General features: G+C 42.0%; 1 protein-coding gene across 1 annotated transcript in view; it reads right to left on the reverse strand.

Annotated features, from left to right (window-relative positions):
* DOCK5 (dedicator of cytokinesis 5) overlaps nt 1–14,209 on the reverse strand; it is a 269,322-nt gene that overhangs the window by 42,761 nt on the left and 212,352 nt on the right. The window contains exons 32-38 of the mRNA XM_070459648.1: nt 13,274–13,332; nt 12,814–12,968; nt 11,723–11,808; nt 9,139–9,298; nt 7,463–7,503; nt 6,470–6,560; nt 1,432–1,551 (exon numbers count right to left, since the gene is read on the reverse strand). Of these exons, the coding sequence (XP_070315749.1) occupies nt 1,432–1,551; nt 6,470–6,560; nt 7,463–7,503; nt 9,139–9,298; nt 11,723–11,808; nt 12,814–12,968; nt 13,274–13,332 (712 nt within the window). The remainder of the gene's footprint in view (nt 1–1,431; nt 1,552–6,469; nt 6,561–7,462; nt 7,504–9,138; nt 9,299–11,722; nt 11,809–12,813; nt 12,969–13,273; nt 13,333–14,209) is intronic.

The following is a 14,209-nucleotide window of genomic DNA, read 5'->3' on the forward strand; positions in this document are numbered from 1 at the left end:
CTTCAGTGATTTTTAAGAGAGTAAAGGAGTGCAGAGACCACAAAGTCTGAGCAAATACACTTGTTCTGCGCACCTCAAGTTCTTTATCTGTAAAACAGAGACAGGATCTATATTACAGGGTTAGAGCAAGAATTAAATTAGAAACAGTCTGGAAATCACCCAAAATAGTAACTTGCACTAAACAGGTGGTAGTTATTTTATCATTATATTTATTTGACCTATTTATTTGGTCAACAGGTCCCACTGGTAAAACAGTGGTGGCTGAAAGAGGCAGGCTCTTAAGAAGACTCAAATCTGGAAATCCTTTTTGTTTTGATAGCGTTTTCCTCCCCCACTACCTAAGCATTTTCTTTTTTTTCAATTTTAAATTTAAAAGCCTTCCAGCTGGACATGTTTTCTCCAGATGATCAGAGATTCCATGACTTGGTGGCCCTGTTTACATGTTTACTTTCCCTTGTGGGATGTAAGTTGCTTGTTATGTGCAGTCTACCGTGTGAGGCAGGCAGTGACCTAGGGACAGGAAATGCCCCAGGTGTTAACCAACAACATCTTCAGAATGCACTGACAGTGATGTTACCAGCTCCTGGCCTTCAGCAGTATTTAAAAGGTACAATTATGGCTTTGAGAGTGGGGTTCTGGGCTGTTGTTCACTGTGTTCTCCATTACATTAAGTGTCCTCCACATAACTGATCCTTAGTTATTGCCTTTCTTACCTTGGGCTCCCCTGGTGGCTCAGAGGCAAAGAATCTGCCTGCAGCTCAGGAGACTGGGGTTCAATCCCTGGTCAGGAAGATTGCCTGGGGAAGGGAATGCAACCCACTCCAGGATTCTTGCCTGGAGAATTTCATGGACAGAGGAGCCTGGAGAGCTACAGTCCATGTGGTTGCAAAGAGTCGAACATGACTGAGTGACTCACACTTTCTTACCTTAATTTATCTACTCATTTTCTCATCCATTAAAAATATCCAGCCCCCTTTGAATTCAAAGATACACATGGGAACAGTAAAGAGTAAGTTTGGGGTCACTGCTACATAATAAAGAATTTGTCTGGTTTTTGACTTGAGTTCCTGGGAAGGAGCTTCTAAACTCTTGAATCTCCCCAGTGACAGAAGTATCTTTGGTGTTTACAATGGACCCTTCAGGAGACATGGGAATTCATACTAATGAGGTGACTTATGGTAGGCACGTAGACAGTCTGAGAATGGGGACTGGCCTTGCCAGAACCAACATCCATGTGATTTGTGGGTGGCATGGGGGCTCCTGCACTTGCAGCTGAAGTTTGGGCTGACTTGTTGGAAGCTGTGCCCTTAGCCTGTGGGCCCTGCACTAACTCTGGCTGGTGCAGATCAGAACTGTAGCATAGTAAGCGTGGCAGTCATTTCCCCCTTTGCCCTCATACAAAAACAACCCCCCCTCCCCCACAACACTGACCTTGCCTTTGTCAAAATATGATATGATTTCATGATATAGCTTCTCTTTAAGCTCTTGCTGGGTGTACACATAGTAACTGTCCCTCTGAAGCAAATGGGGTACACAGGGCTTGTCAGACCACTGGAAAACACACAGAGGCAACACAAGAGATGAATGCAGCACAGTTCATTTAATTAATTAAAGGGGATGAATGCAAACAAATATTCAACTGAAAACATTCACAGAAATATTTGTACATATCTGATTCATCCATGTTTTCAATGATTTACTAAACACAAAAATTGCATACACATATGCACATAGCAGCTTCAAAACAAACAAGTGTCATGCCAAATGGACAAATACTGAAGGCATTCCATGAGGGTCAGGAATGAGGTGAGGCTGCCAACCAGCATGACTGTGGTCTTGCTGGAGGTCACTATTCATACACCCAGGTAAAAGAAAGATATCAAAGCATAAAAATGAAGAAAAGAGGGTTAAAAAAAACCTCTCATGTGAAAGCAATAATTGTATTCTTCATAATCAATCTCTTCACAAAGGTGCCTACTAAACACCTACCACAACTGATGAGAGAATTAAGTAGTAGGATAAAAAATATCATATTTGGAAATAATTTAGAGATAATTAAGATAACAGAAGAAAAGATATCAATAAGAATAAATCCAAAATGACTGGATATTCAGGTGCAATCATGCAAATGTACTTAATGCCACTCAACTGTACTTAAACACGCGTAGGGTAGTAAATTTTACATTATATTTATTTTATCATAATTACCTTAGAAAGAGAAGATATCTAGAGATTTAACATAACATCTACACAGAAAATGTTAACACACCATGGGAAGGCACAAAAGCAGATCTGAACAAATGGAAAGTCATACCATGCTTTTGGATAAGAAAGTGCTATTTCATAATCATGGAAATTCTCCCTAAATTAATTTTTAAATTTCATGATTCCAAAGTCCATATGCAAAGATAAACAGAAAGGAATAAGGTGGAAAACTCTGAAAAAGAAGAGGAATAAAGAGTAACTACCAGGTCATAAAACATGCTGTAAAGAATTGATAATTAAAACAGTGTGGTTCTGGTGCATTATCCAACAGACACCCATGCAAAACACATAAAATCTAGAAAGAGGTTCCCTTGACTCTCCATATAGCGATTCAGTACATGATAAAGATGAGATCTCATACCAATGATGAAACTGAACTGTGCTTCATAAGCAATATCCTTATTGAGTATGGGGGAAGAAGTGGCATCCACACGTGCCACCTTACACCAGGATAGGAGAGTGTAACTTTCTGAGCAGCAAAAATGAAGAGATCTACAGTCACTGGGACTTCCCTGGTGGTCCAACGGTTAAGAATCTGCCTTCTGATGCAAGGGACGCCAGTTCAATCCCTGGTTGGGGAACTAAGAGCCCACGTACCACAGAACAACTATCCCTGCACGCTGCAACTGCTGAGCCTGTGTGCCCTAGAGTCCATAACCCAAAGGGAAGTCCCACAGCTGCAGTGCAGCACAGACACTGCAGTGTCCGAACCCCCGGCAACAAGCTTCCCCGCTAACCCAGCAGGTTTCCTGGTGCCCCAGGCATGGGTATGAACTGTGAATGGCTGACTTGGGGAAGCTGTCAAGCAGAAGACGTCAGTTTTAAATTCCAAACCTTAGAACAATGTACATGCATTCTTTAGGTATAAAACCAAATTGAAACTGTGTAGGGAAAATTAATTGCTAGGGACAAAACTGGAGGTAGGGAGATGTAGAAGGAGGCTAAAAATGGAAATCTGGACCAGGATAGCAGCAATGGAAATAAAGAAAAATGGATAGGGTGGGAAGTGTGGAAGAGACCTCTGCACCCCCACATTCAGAGCAGCATTACTCACGACAGCCACAGTACAACTTAAGTGTCCATCAATGGATGAATGAATACAAATGTGGTTTATACACACCATGGAATAGTACTTCACCACGAGAAAGAAGGAAATCCTGCCATCTGCAACAACATGGATGGACCTTAAGGGCATCACACAAAGTGAAATGAATCAGAGAAAGACAAACACTGTATGATATCATGTATGCCATATATGGCATCAATAAAATCTAGACTTATAAAAACAGAGAGTAGAATGGTGGTTACCAGGGGCTGGCAGATGGGAAATAGGAGAAAGATTGTTTAAGGGTCTAAACTTGCAACTAGTAGATAAATAATTCCTGGAGATTTAAGACCGTTACATACATTTTCTCAATTAAAAAGAAAAGACGGCTTCCCTGTCGGCTCAGTGGTAAACAGTCCACCTACCAATTCAGGAGACACAGGTTCAATCCCTGACCCAGGAAGATCTCACGTGCCTCAGAGCAAGTAAGCCCATATGCCACCAACTGCTGAGCCTGTGCTCTAGGGCCTGGGAGCCGCAACTACTGAAGCCTGCGCACCCCAGAGCCCACGCTCCATCACAAGGGAAGCCTCTGCAACAAGAAGCCAGTGTGTGGCAACCAGAGTGGCCCCTGCTCGCCACAAGCGGAGAAAAGTCTGTGCAGCAATGAAGCCTCAGCACAGCCAAAAATAGATAGATAAATAAAATTCAAAACTTTTTTAAAAAAAAGAAAAGTGGATAAAGTGAGGGCAAGTTTTGGACAAAGGGTCCATGACTCTTACCTGTGGAGAATGTGGGACCGTGTGAGTAAAAGATGATGACCAGTGTCTTTTATTAGATGGTGGTGCCCTTTAGTGAAATGGGGAGAAAGGAGAGGAAGGGACGAACCCAGAAAGACAGTGGAGGAAAGAGCTTGTGCTACTGACATACTAAGTTCAAGGTGTCTATTAGCCATTCAGAGACTGATGTCGACAGAACAGTTTATACAGAATCTGAAGTTGGAGGAGCTGTCAGAGCTGGAAATAATTATTTGAGATTGATGATGGAGAGATGTTATTTATATCCACAGCACAATATAATTTCTCAGTGAGACAGGTAAATAGGAAAGAACTTCTACAGTTCTGTATTTATTTACAAGTCACTTCTCTGCAGTTTTACATATTTTTAAAAACATACGGATCAATGTGCATTTTAAAAATTAGAGTGTATTAGTAGCCTGAAAGGTGTGCTCTGCTTCCTAAGGAATTTTAAATAAATGATACCCACCTCCTATGTTCACAGCAACATCACAAACAATAGCCAAGACATGGAAATGTCAACTGATGAATCAAGACGATACGATATGTATATATAGTGGAATACTACTCAGCCATAAAAAAGAATGAAATAAAACCATTTGCAGCAACATGGATGATCCTAGAGATTATCATGCTATGTGAAATAAGTCAGGAAGAGAAAGACAAATACTATACGATGTTGTTTATATGTGGAATTTAAAATACAACACAAATGAACATATCTATGAAACAGAAATAGAATTACAGAGAGAACAAGCTTATGGTTGCTAAGGGTGAAGAAGGGTAGGGGAGGGATGGATTGTGAGCTAGGGATTAGCAGATGAAAACTATTGTATACAGGATGGAAAAACAACAAGGTCTTATTATAGAGAGAAGAGAGTTATACTTAATGTCCTATGATAAACCATAATGGAAATGAATATGAAAAAGAATGTGTGTGTATATATATGTAAATGTGAGTGTGTGTGTATATGTATATATATATATATATATATATATACATATATATAAATAAATGTATAACTAAATCACAAGAAGCAACAGAACTGGACATGGAACAACAGACTGGTTTCACGGTTCCAAAATGGAAAAGGAGTATGTCAAGGCTGTATATTGTCACCCTGCTTATTTAACTTATATGCAGAGTACATCATGAAAAATGCTGGGCTGGAAGAAACACAAGCTGGAATCAAGATTGCTAGGAGAAATATCAATAACCTCAGATATGCAGATGATACCACACTTATGGCAGAAAGCAAAGAAGAACTAAAGAGTCTCTTGATGAAAGTGAAACAGGAGAGTGAAAAAGTTGGCTTAAAACTCAACAATCAGAAAACTAAGATCATGGCATCTGGTCCCATCACTTCATGGCAAATAGATGACGAAACAATGGAAACAGTGACAGACATTTTATTTTTTTGGGCTCCAAAATCACTGCAGATGGTGACTGCAGCCATGAAATTAAAAGACGCTTGCTCCTTGGAAGAAAAGTAATGACCAAACAAAACAGCTTATTTAAAAGCAGAGACATTACTTTGCCAACAAAGTCCAACAAAGTCCAACAACTTTGCCAACAAAGGTCCATCTAGTCAAAGCCTTGGTTTTTCCAATAGTCATGTATCGATGTGAGAGTTGGACTATAAAGAAAGCTGAGCACTAAAGAATTGATGCTTTTGAACTGTGGTGTTGGAGAAGACTCTTAAGTGTCCCTTGGACAGCAAGGAGATCCAAGTAGTCCATCTTAAAGGAAATCAGTCCTGAATATTCATTGGAAGGACTGATGCTGAAGCTGAAACTCCAATACTTTGGCCACTTGATTGGAAGAACTGACTCATTAGAACAGACCCTGATGCTGGGAAAGACTGAAGGCGGGAGAAGGAGACAACAGAGGATGAGATGGTTGGATGCCATCACCGACTCAATGGACATGAGTTTGAGTAAGCTCTGGGAGATGGTGATGGACAGGGAGGCCTGGTGTGCTGCAGTCCACGGGGTCACAAAGAATCAGACACTACTGAGTGACTGAACTGAAAGCAGTTTGCTGTACAGAAGAAATCAACAAAACACTATCGATCAACTAGACTTCACAAAATAAACTTAAAAGCAAGTAAATAAGTAAATAAATAACAAAGGACATTTTCCCAACCTTGGTCTAAATAGCTCTGCCTATGTAGAAGGTATACAAATACTCTAAGATAAGTGAGTCCTCCCTGAGTAGGAGCTGCCTATGTAGAAGGTATACAAATACACTAAGATAAGAGAGTCCTCCCTGAGTAGGAGTTGTTCCCATCACAGTCATGACATGCTGTGACGCGGTCCCCAGGGCTGGGCGGCTGGCAGCCTGCGCCCCTGGCCCGCTCACCTGCAGGAGCTCGGCGTGCAGGAGGAGTGTGCAGGCCGCTTCCGTGTAGTTCTCGCAGTCCCGGTGCAGGTCCCGCAGCTTGTATAAGTACCTGGTCGGAAGGGGGGAAAGCAGGCGTTCTGCCACCGGGGAGCTGATGGCATACTTGGCTCATGCCACAGCCAGCCAGGTGGCTGGAACAGTTACTTCCTAATCCCGTAAGGCAGCAGTCCCCAACTTTTTTGGCACCAAGGACCAGTTTCATGGAAAACAATTTTTTCCATCGACGGGGCGTGGGGGCGGGGTGTGGTGGTTTCAGGTGATTCTGATGAGGAGTCTGCAATCTAGATCTGCCACTTGCGCAGTTCATAATAAGGGTCAAGCTCCTATGAAAATCAGATGCCTGTGCTGATCTGAAGGAGGCAGAGCTCAGGCAGTAATGCGAGCGATGGGGTGCCACTGTAAATACACATGGAGCTCCATTCATTGGCCTGCCGCTCATCCCCTGCTGCATAGTTCAGTTCTTTACAGGGGGTTGAGGACCCCTGCTTTAAGTCTTTGTGCTGCTTCCTGTCTTTCCTAGTCCATCTGTTCTACTTGGTATTCTTCGTTTAAGGTGGTAGTGTTTAAATTTGTTTTTCATGTCCCAGACCTCTTTGGGAAGCTCATGAGAACTAAGGAATCTTTCCCCAAGAAAATGCACATGCTCTACATCCAAGTTTGCTCAGGGCTCCCTGAACCCAGGGCTAACAGTCCTTGACAGAGGGTGAATTTCAGGTCTTTGCCTGGTTAGCTGGCTAGAGTGTCCTCCATCCTCCCCTGACACAATTCTCGCCCCGCACTTCCTCGTGTATTGATCTAAAGAGTTTACCTTTTCAGGAGGATGGGAACACATCACATACTATTTGGTGTCTCTCGAAGCAGCAAGGATGGTGTTCAGGTTTATCACTGCTTGAAAAGTAATTAATAAATTCATGACATAAACAGCAAGAGCAAAAATTTCCTTAGGCTTACCTTATATAGATGTCCTCTCTCTTCTTTTCTTTGTAAAAATTCTACAAAGAAAAAAAAAATACACAAAATACAATTGTAAATCAATTACTGATGAGCTTGCCACAAAAATAGCCAAACCGCTAGCTGCACTTTTCAACAGTGTCATTTTTCCAAAGGCTTTGTTCTTTCCCTTTAACGAATACACCCACAAAATAAGGAAACGGTGGGGGTTTCTTTTGGGTGTCTTTTTTTGGCCATACTATATCACTGCAGATGGTGACTGCAGCCATGAAATTAAAAGATGTTTGCTCCTTGAAAGAAAAGCTATGACAAACCTAGACAGCATATTAAAAAGCAGAGACATTACTTTGCCAACAAAGGTCCATATAGTCAAAGCTATGGTTTTTCCAGTAGTCATGTACAGATGTTGAGAGCTGGACCATAAAGAAGGCTGAGTGCTGAAGAATAGATGCTTTTGAACTGGTGTCCTGGAAACACTCTTGAGAGTCCCTTGGACTGCAAGCAGATCAAACCAGTCAATCCTAAAGGAAATCAATCTTGAATATTCACTGGAGGGACTGATGCTCAGGCTGAAGCTCCAATACTTTGGTCACCTGATGTGAAGAGATGACTCATTTGAAAAGACCCTGATGCTGGGAAAGATTGAAGGCAGGAGGAGAAGGGGATGACAGAGGACGAGATGGTTGGATGACATCACTGAATCAATGGACATGAGTTTGATCAAGCTCCAGGAGATGGTGAAGATCAGTGAAGCCTGGTGTGCTGCAGTCCATGGGGTTGCAAAGAGTCAGACATGACTGAGCGACTGAACAACAATGTGGTATGTGGGACTCTACTTCCCCGACCAGGGATAGAACCCGAGCCCTCTGCATTGGAAGCACAGAGTCCTAACCACCGGACCCCAAGGAAGACCCAGGGAAAAGTCTCAGTTTATAAAAAGAAAAGTTGAAGAATTTTTTTTAAGACCAATGTGAGGGAAATTGAGGTGAGTAGACAACAGGTCATAATTCCCAAATCACTTGATACTCTGTTTTCTTAGGGAGTCAGAAATGGTAGGTATTTTGTTTATATGAAGCAGAGGAGACCACAGCTGCTAAATCTCTGAGGTCTTTGGTCCCAGTTATAATTCTTTAGGAAAAGGCAAGACCATGGGGTTCTACCTTTTTGAGGATTTTATGGACTAATTCTCTACTCATGGTATATCGTTTCTAATGCATGTTCATCTGTGTCTGATACTTTTCGACAAAAAAGCAATCACATAAAAAAAGGCAGAGAAACAGTTTGAGCATGGCCTTCTGTAACAGAGCTGAGTCAAAAGCTTATGTTGCATTTTCCATTCCTGTTTCTATATTTATCCTCAGGGTCTGAGGCAGTTGTTATCTGTGAGTTCAAAGCTGAGTTGGCCATTCCAACTATCTTTTTTTGGCCACGTGGTATAGCTTGCAGGATCTTAGTTCCCAAACCAGGCACTGAACCCGAACCCACAGCAGGGAAGGTGCTGAGTACTAACCACTGGACTGCCAGGAATTCCTTGGCCATTCCAATTAGACTCAGCAGGACACATACTTCAGAAAGGGGGTCAAGGGAGAGCCTCGTGTCTGCCGTATTTACTCAGAGCTGTGGAGTCAGGGGCGCACGGCACTGCCCTCTCGGGGACCCAGGGATGTGGTACCTACCAGCACGTTAACGGTACAGCTCATGCGGTTTTCCTTGCTCTCATCATGCATGATGATGGTTCTGTAGTCCAGGAGATTCTCTAAGAGGCTGCTGACCAGGAGTGCGAATACTTCTCCGGAGCTGGAGAGGTATTTATGTTTCCGGCAATGTTCTAGGAGCCTGGGGGGCAGAGGTGGAGACAAAATGCCTTGTCCCACACAATACTCCAGCACCACCTGTGAGTGCTGCCCAAGGTCCTGGCAGCAGGTGGCGCTGGACCAAGAGACACACATCCTTCATGTGACTCCAGGTTATCCTATCCTGGAGCCTTCACTTAAAAGGCTCTTTGCTGTTACTCAAGTTCTGCATTTTCTTTAGGTCTGCAGCTCAAGCCCCACCATCACTGAGAATCCCAGCCCATGATGCCCTTCTTTGAACTTCTATTTCTATCTGTCTTCTGTCTATACCACAGAAATGAGAACTTTTGCCCAAGAGGTTTGCATGTACAATCTGATTCCTCTGGTCATTTCAAACGATCATCTTTATCCTCTTTATTCTCAGGCATCCTGAGGGAACTCTGGAGAGTCTCGGAGTGATGCCCAGCCTAGAGGAACCTAGTATACATCCAGACATGTGGCTTTTCACATAAAAGTGTTATTTTTCAGGGAAAAAAGACACAGGTGTAAATAAGTAAACAAGTTAAACTTTTGGTCTAAATTATCTCCCTCTGGACCCAAATAGAGCAAAGTTTCCATAGGGGCTTCTTAGATTAGACAGTAGAAAACTTGGTGAACAGGACAAAAAGTGGGTTCAAAACACTAGGCCAGACTCTAAAATTATTCTTGAGTACCGGAGATTTGTGCAGTCATATTTTTCTGCACTCGTGATTCAAAAAAAAAAATGAAGGAAAAACAAGATCTGTACATGAAAAGTCAACCGTAGGATTTTTTTAAAGTGTAGTTTTAACACTTGTAAACACTGTGGGCATGTGTTTCTATGTGTGGGTAACCGGCACTTTATTCCTGTATGAGATCAGAACTGCAGAAGTGATCAATTGAGAGGTTTGAAACTCAAAACAGGCAGACCAAACAGATACAGGATGAAAAGATCAACCAATGTTCTTATCACCCATTACAAACAAAATAAGACAGACTTCTAGAACTTTAAAATACCAATGAGTCATCAGTTCCATTTCTGAGCATCCTCTGTGCTGATTCCTTAAAAATTTTTTGAAAAAAAGAATAATAGAGGTGGGAGTGTCACTGTCCTCAACTCAGTCTATTGGTTACCACTTCCCCAAAGCAGGTAAATCCCGGAATGATCTAGGCACATATTCCATCAACAGTTGACTGAGTCAGCAGTTATCATAAAAGTTCAGAGAACACAAGAAATGAACAGTTAGGGTAGTCAGAACCTAGGATGCTAGGGAAACCTGCAGGTAATAACAGTAACAAATACCAGAACAGCCCACATTTATCCAGCATGATCTCTGCAACAGATACTGTGTGAATATATCATCTCATTTAATCTTCACCAGAATACAGATCCTATTATTGTAGATGACCAAAAAAAAAAGCATCACATAAATACAAAGTCAATATCCTAGTAAGTGGAAAAAATGGGATTGGAAGCACAATCTTTAACTCTAATATCTAAGTGTTTTTTTTAAATTTTTTAATCAATCAATTAACTTATGCCTGTGCTGGATCTTCATAGCTGTTCGGGGCTTTCTCTGGTTGCAGCAAGCAGGTTACTCTCTAGTTACTCTCTAGTTGCGGTGTGAGAGCTCATTTTGGGGGCTTCTCTTGTTGAGGGGGATAGGCTCAAGGCACATGGGCTAAGCAGTTGTGGCACACAGGCTTAGCTGCCCCTTGGCATGTGTGATCTTCCCAGACTAGGGATCGAAGTCGTGTCCCCTGCATTAGTAAGGAGATTCTTAACCACTGGAGCGGCAGGGAAATCTTATCTGAGTGTTCTGAAACACTGTTTTTATATTGTTTTATAAAACACTGCTTTATATTGTTATTCCATACATGCAAAGGGTGCCAGAGGGTGCCAGAGAAGGAGGGAATGGATGAGTTAAGTCAGGGATGGAAGGAGGGAAATGAAAAGGACTGACAATGTACCTAGTGTTCCCAGACATCCTTTCCAGGGCATAAGGTATTTTTAAGGGGACCCTGAAACGTTTTTCCCTTCTCCTTTAAATGACTGTTTTGAAGTCATAATTAGAGGAGCTAGCACTTTTGTTAAACTTCAGTAATTCAAACACTGGGAAAGATATCACCACTCAGTCGATCTCCTCTCTCCTCCATCTGCCCTGTTCTTGAGGGCCAGGCCAGCCAGGAAAACACGAACATCTGACTCACAGCAGATAAATGAATGGCTGCAGTGGATGGTGTCAACTCCACGAACCTCAGACTCACAGCAGATAAATGAATGGCTGCAGTGGATGGTGTCAACTCCACGAACCTCACTGAAACCAGTGTGGTGGCGACCCCAGCGATGCTGAGACCACTCAACTGGTCTGTAAGTGCAGCAGAAGCCTGTTTTCGTCCATCACTAAATGATGCCGTCAGCTAGAGATTCTGTTTCTGAAATACTCACAGTTTTTCCAGAAGGACCTTGTATTGTTCGTCTCCTCTGCCCCCTTCTACTTCCTGGTCCAGCTTTGTGATCAACTCATTCTCAAACTGAAAGCAGTCAGAATTTCACAGGAGAATGTCACAACCTCAGAAGAGGACAGGAAAGACATGTGGCCAACATTTCTATACTAGGACCAACCCCTCTACTGAATTGTGAACTCTTTTCAATATACACAGAGGAAGATCACAGTTCACATCACTCATTAATAATGCACCAGCTAGCTAGCTAGCTTCAGTCGTGTCTGACTCTCTGTGACCCCATGGACTGTAGCCCACCAGGCTCCTCTGTCCACGGGATTCTTCAGACAAGAATGTTGGAGTGGCTTGCCATGTCCTCCTCCAGGGGATCTTCTGAACCAGGGACTGAACCTGGGTCTCTTATGTCTCCTGCATTGGCAGGTGGGTTCTTTACCACTAGCACCACCTGAGAAGCCCAATAATGCACCATGGCCATGTCAAAATTTTCTAAAGCAACCTGGCGTAACTTTGTCCTTTGCTTCATAATTGCAGAAAGAAAACTAGCCTAAATATTATTTTCCTATCACAACTATGCATATGAAAATAGCTTAATGGTTTTAACTTTCCATTTTATTTTTGGTTCCTGTTGAAGTCTTGACAATGGGATTGCTTTTGCGGAGCTTCACAGCTACAAAATCTTCTTTCTCATACTAACATACTATGTATTGTTAGATAAGAAAACTGAAGTACAGGAAAAATGTATCAGGCAAACTAAGGTCTCTAAAGACTTCAAAAACTAAAGCTTAATCCACTGTAAGAGTTGCAAGAGATAGGAGTAAAATGCCTAAAGTCAAATTTTAATGATCCAGAGATAAGCGTGCTGCTTTAGGAAACACATGTACCAAAAAGATTGCTTCTACGACCAAAAATAGGGTTTCTCAATTCTATGTCTAATTGCTTTACAAAATAAATGCAAAACCAGAAGATTTTTTAGATAACCTTGATTTGTACTGTTCAGGCAACTGATTCTCTATTAGAAAAAAAAAAAAGAATTGGATTCTACATGCACTAGTAAGGTGATCCACCACTCCTTACCATATGGAAATTGCCGTTTCCACTGAAATTGAACTCACACTGCATCATATCAAAGAAAATAGGGATGGTGGCTTTCCGAAGCTCTACTTCGGGGGTTAATGTGACTTCCAGAATGGGACCCACCATGGATGGGATGAATTTGATTTTATGGGGACCTGAAATGAAAGGAAGTGAGGATATCAAACAATTTCACCAGAAGTAAAGTGCTACACAGGGCCCATAAGAAAAGAAAAAGTTGTGGGTAAAGCAATTCAGTTCAGAAGTGAGTGACTAAATATTGTATTCTGATAACACGTGATTGTCGTAAGAGACCCATACGTCAACCTGTACTTCCAGACACACAGACAAATCAATTGCAATTAAAATGAAATTTTAATTGAATGAAAAGGCATTAAAATGAAAAAGACTTCATCGTGGGAGGCACGGAGCCCAGGGAGTGGTGTTCAGGGTGTGCACTTACCCAGGTTATACCACATGTCCCGGATCCTGAAGCCGATCTCCTTCCTCATGTCCCCATATCTAGGAAGATCATAAACCAGGAGGAAAAATGTGCGGTGGAGACCGGAACATGTAATACTGATACAATGATAAGGGGAGTAAAGAGAGCCCGTGTTCCTCTAGGTCGCAATCAAGGTAGATACTGAGGCAAAAATCACATGAAGAGATGCACCCAACATGTGAATAAGCCCCCAAAAGACTGATACACATAGAGATGAGGGGACACAGACATAGAGACCAGGGTCCAGCAGAAGATGGAGCAAAGTAAGTGCCAAAAATCACCGAGAAGATGAGATCAACACACTTACTGTAGGGAGAAGAGTGAGAAACACTCTGATTGCGCATAAGCAAAAATAAATAAATAAAATACTAAAAAAAAGGAAGATGAATGAGGTATGACTTACATGGTAATGTGGCTGATGATGTGTAACAAATATGCTGCCTGTATATACTTATATTTGAGTAACCCTTATCCACACCAGTACATTCTTTAAAGTGCTCACACTGGGAAGTTCTAGACATGCATTCTCAAATGGGGTGATAACATCTTCAAAGGGGTGAAAACTGGCCCATGGGGACAAAAAAAAAAAAAGCTTACTGCTTTGACATAAATTAAGGTATACATTTAGTACATAAACAGATATATTTAGTATATAGGTGGTATTAATATTTCATTGGGGGGGGGTGTGATTAGGAAAACATTTTCTAAAAAGGTTCCAGGGACTTCCATGGTGGTCCAGTGGTTGGGACTCTGCTCCCAATGCAGGGGGCATGGGTTCAATCCCTGGTCAGGAAACTAAGATCCGACATGTAGCATGGAATGGACAAAAGAGAAAAAAAGTCAAATAAAATAAAAAGATTTCTTACAGGAGTTGACAAAGGAGGACACAAACGTAGA

The sequence above is a fragment of the Odocoileus virginianus genome, chromosome 31, assembly GCF_023699985.2.
Source record: "Odocoileus virginianus isolate 20LAN1187 ecotype Illinois chromosome 31, Ovbor_1.2, whole genome shotgun sequence".
Taxonomy (NCBI): Eukaryota; Metazoa; Chordata; class Mammalia; order Artiodactyla; family Cervidae; genus Odocoileus; species Odocoileus virginianus.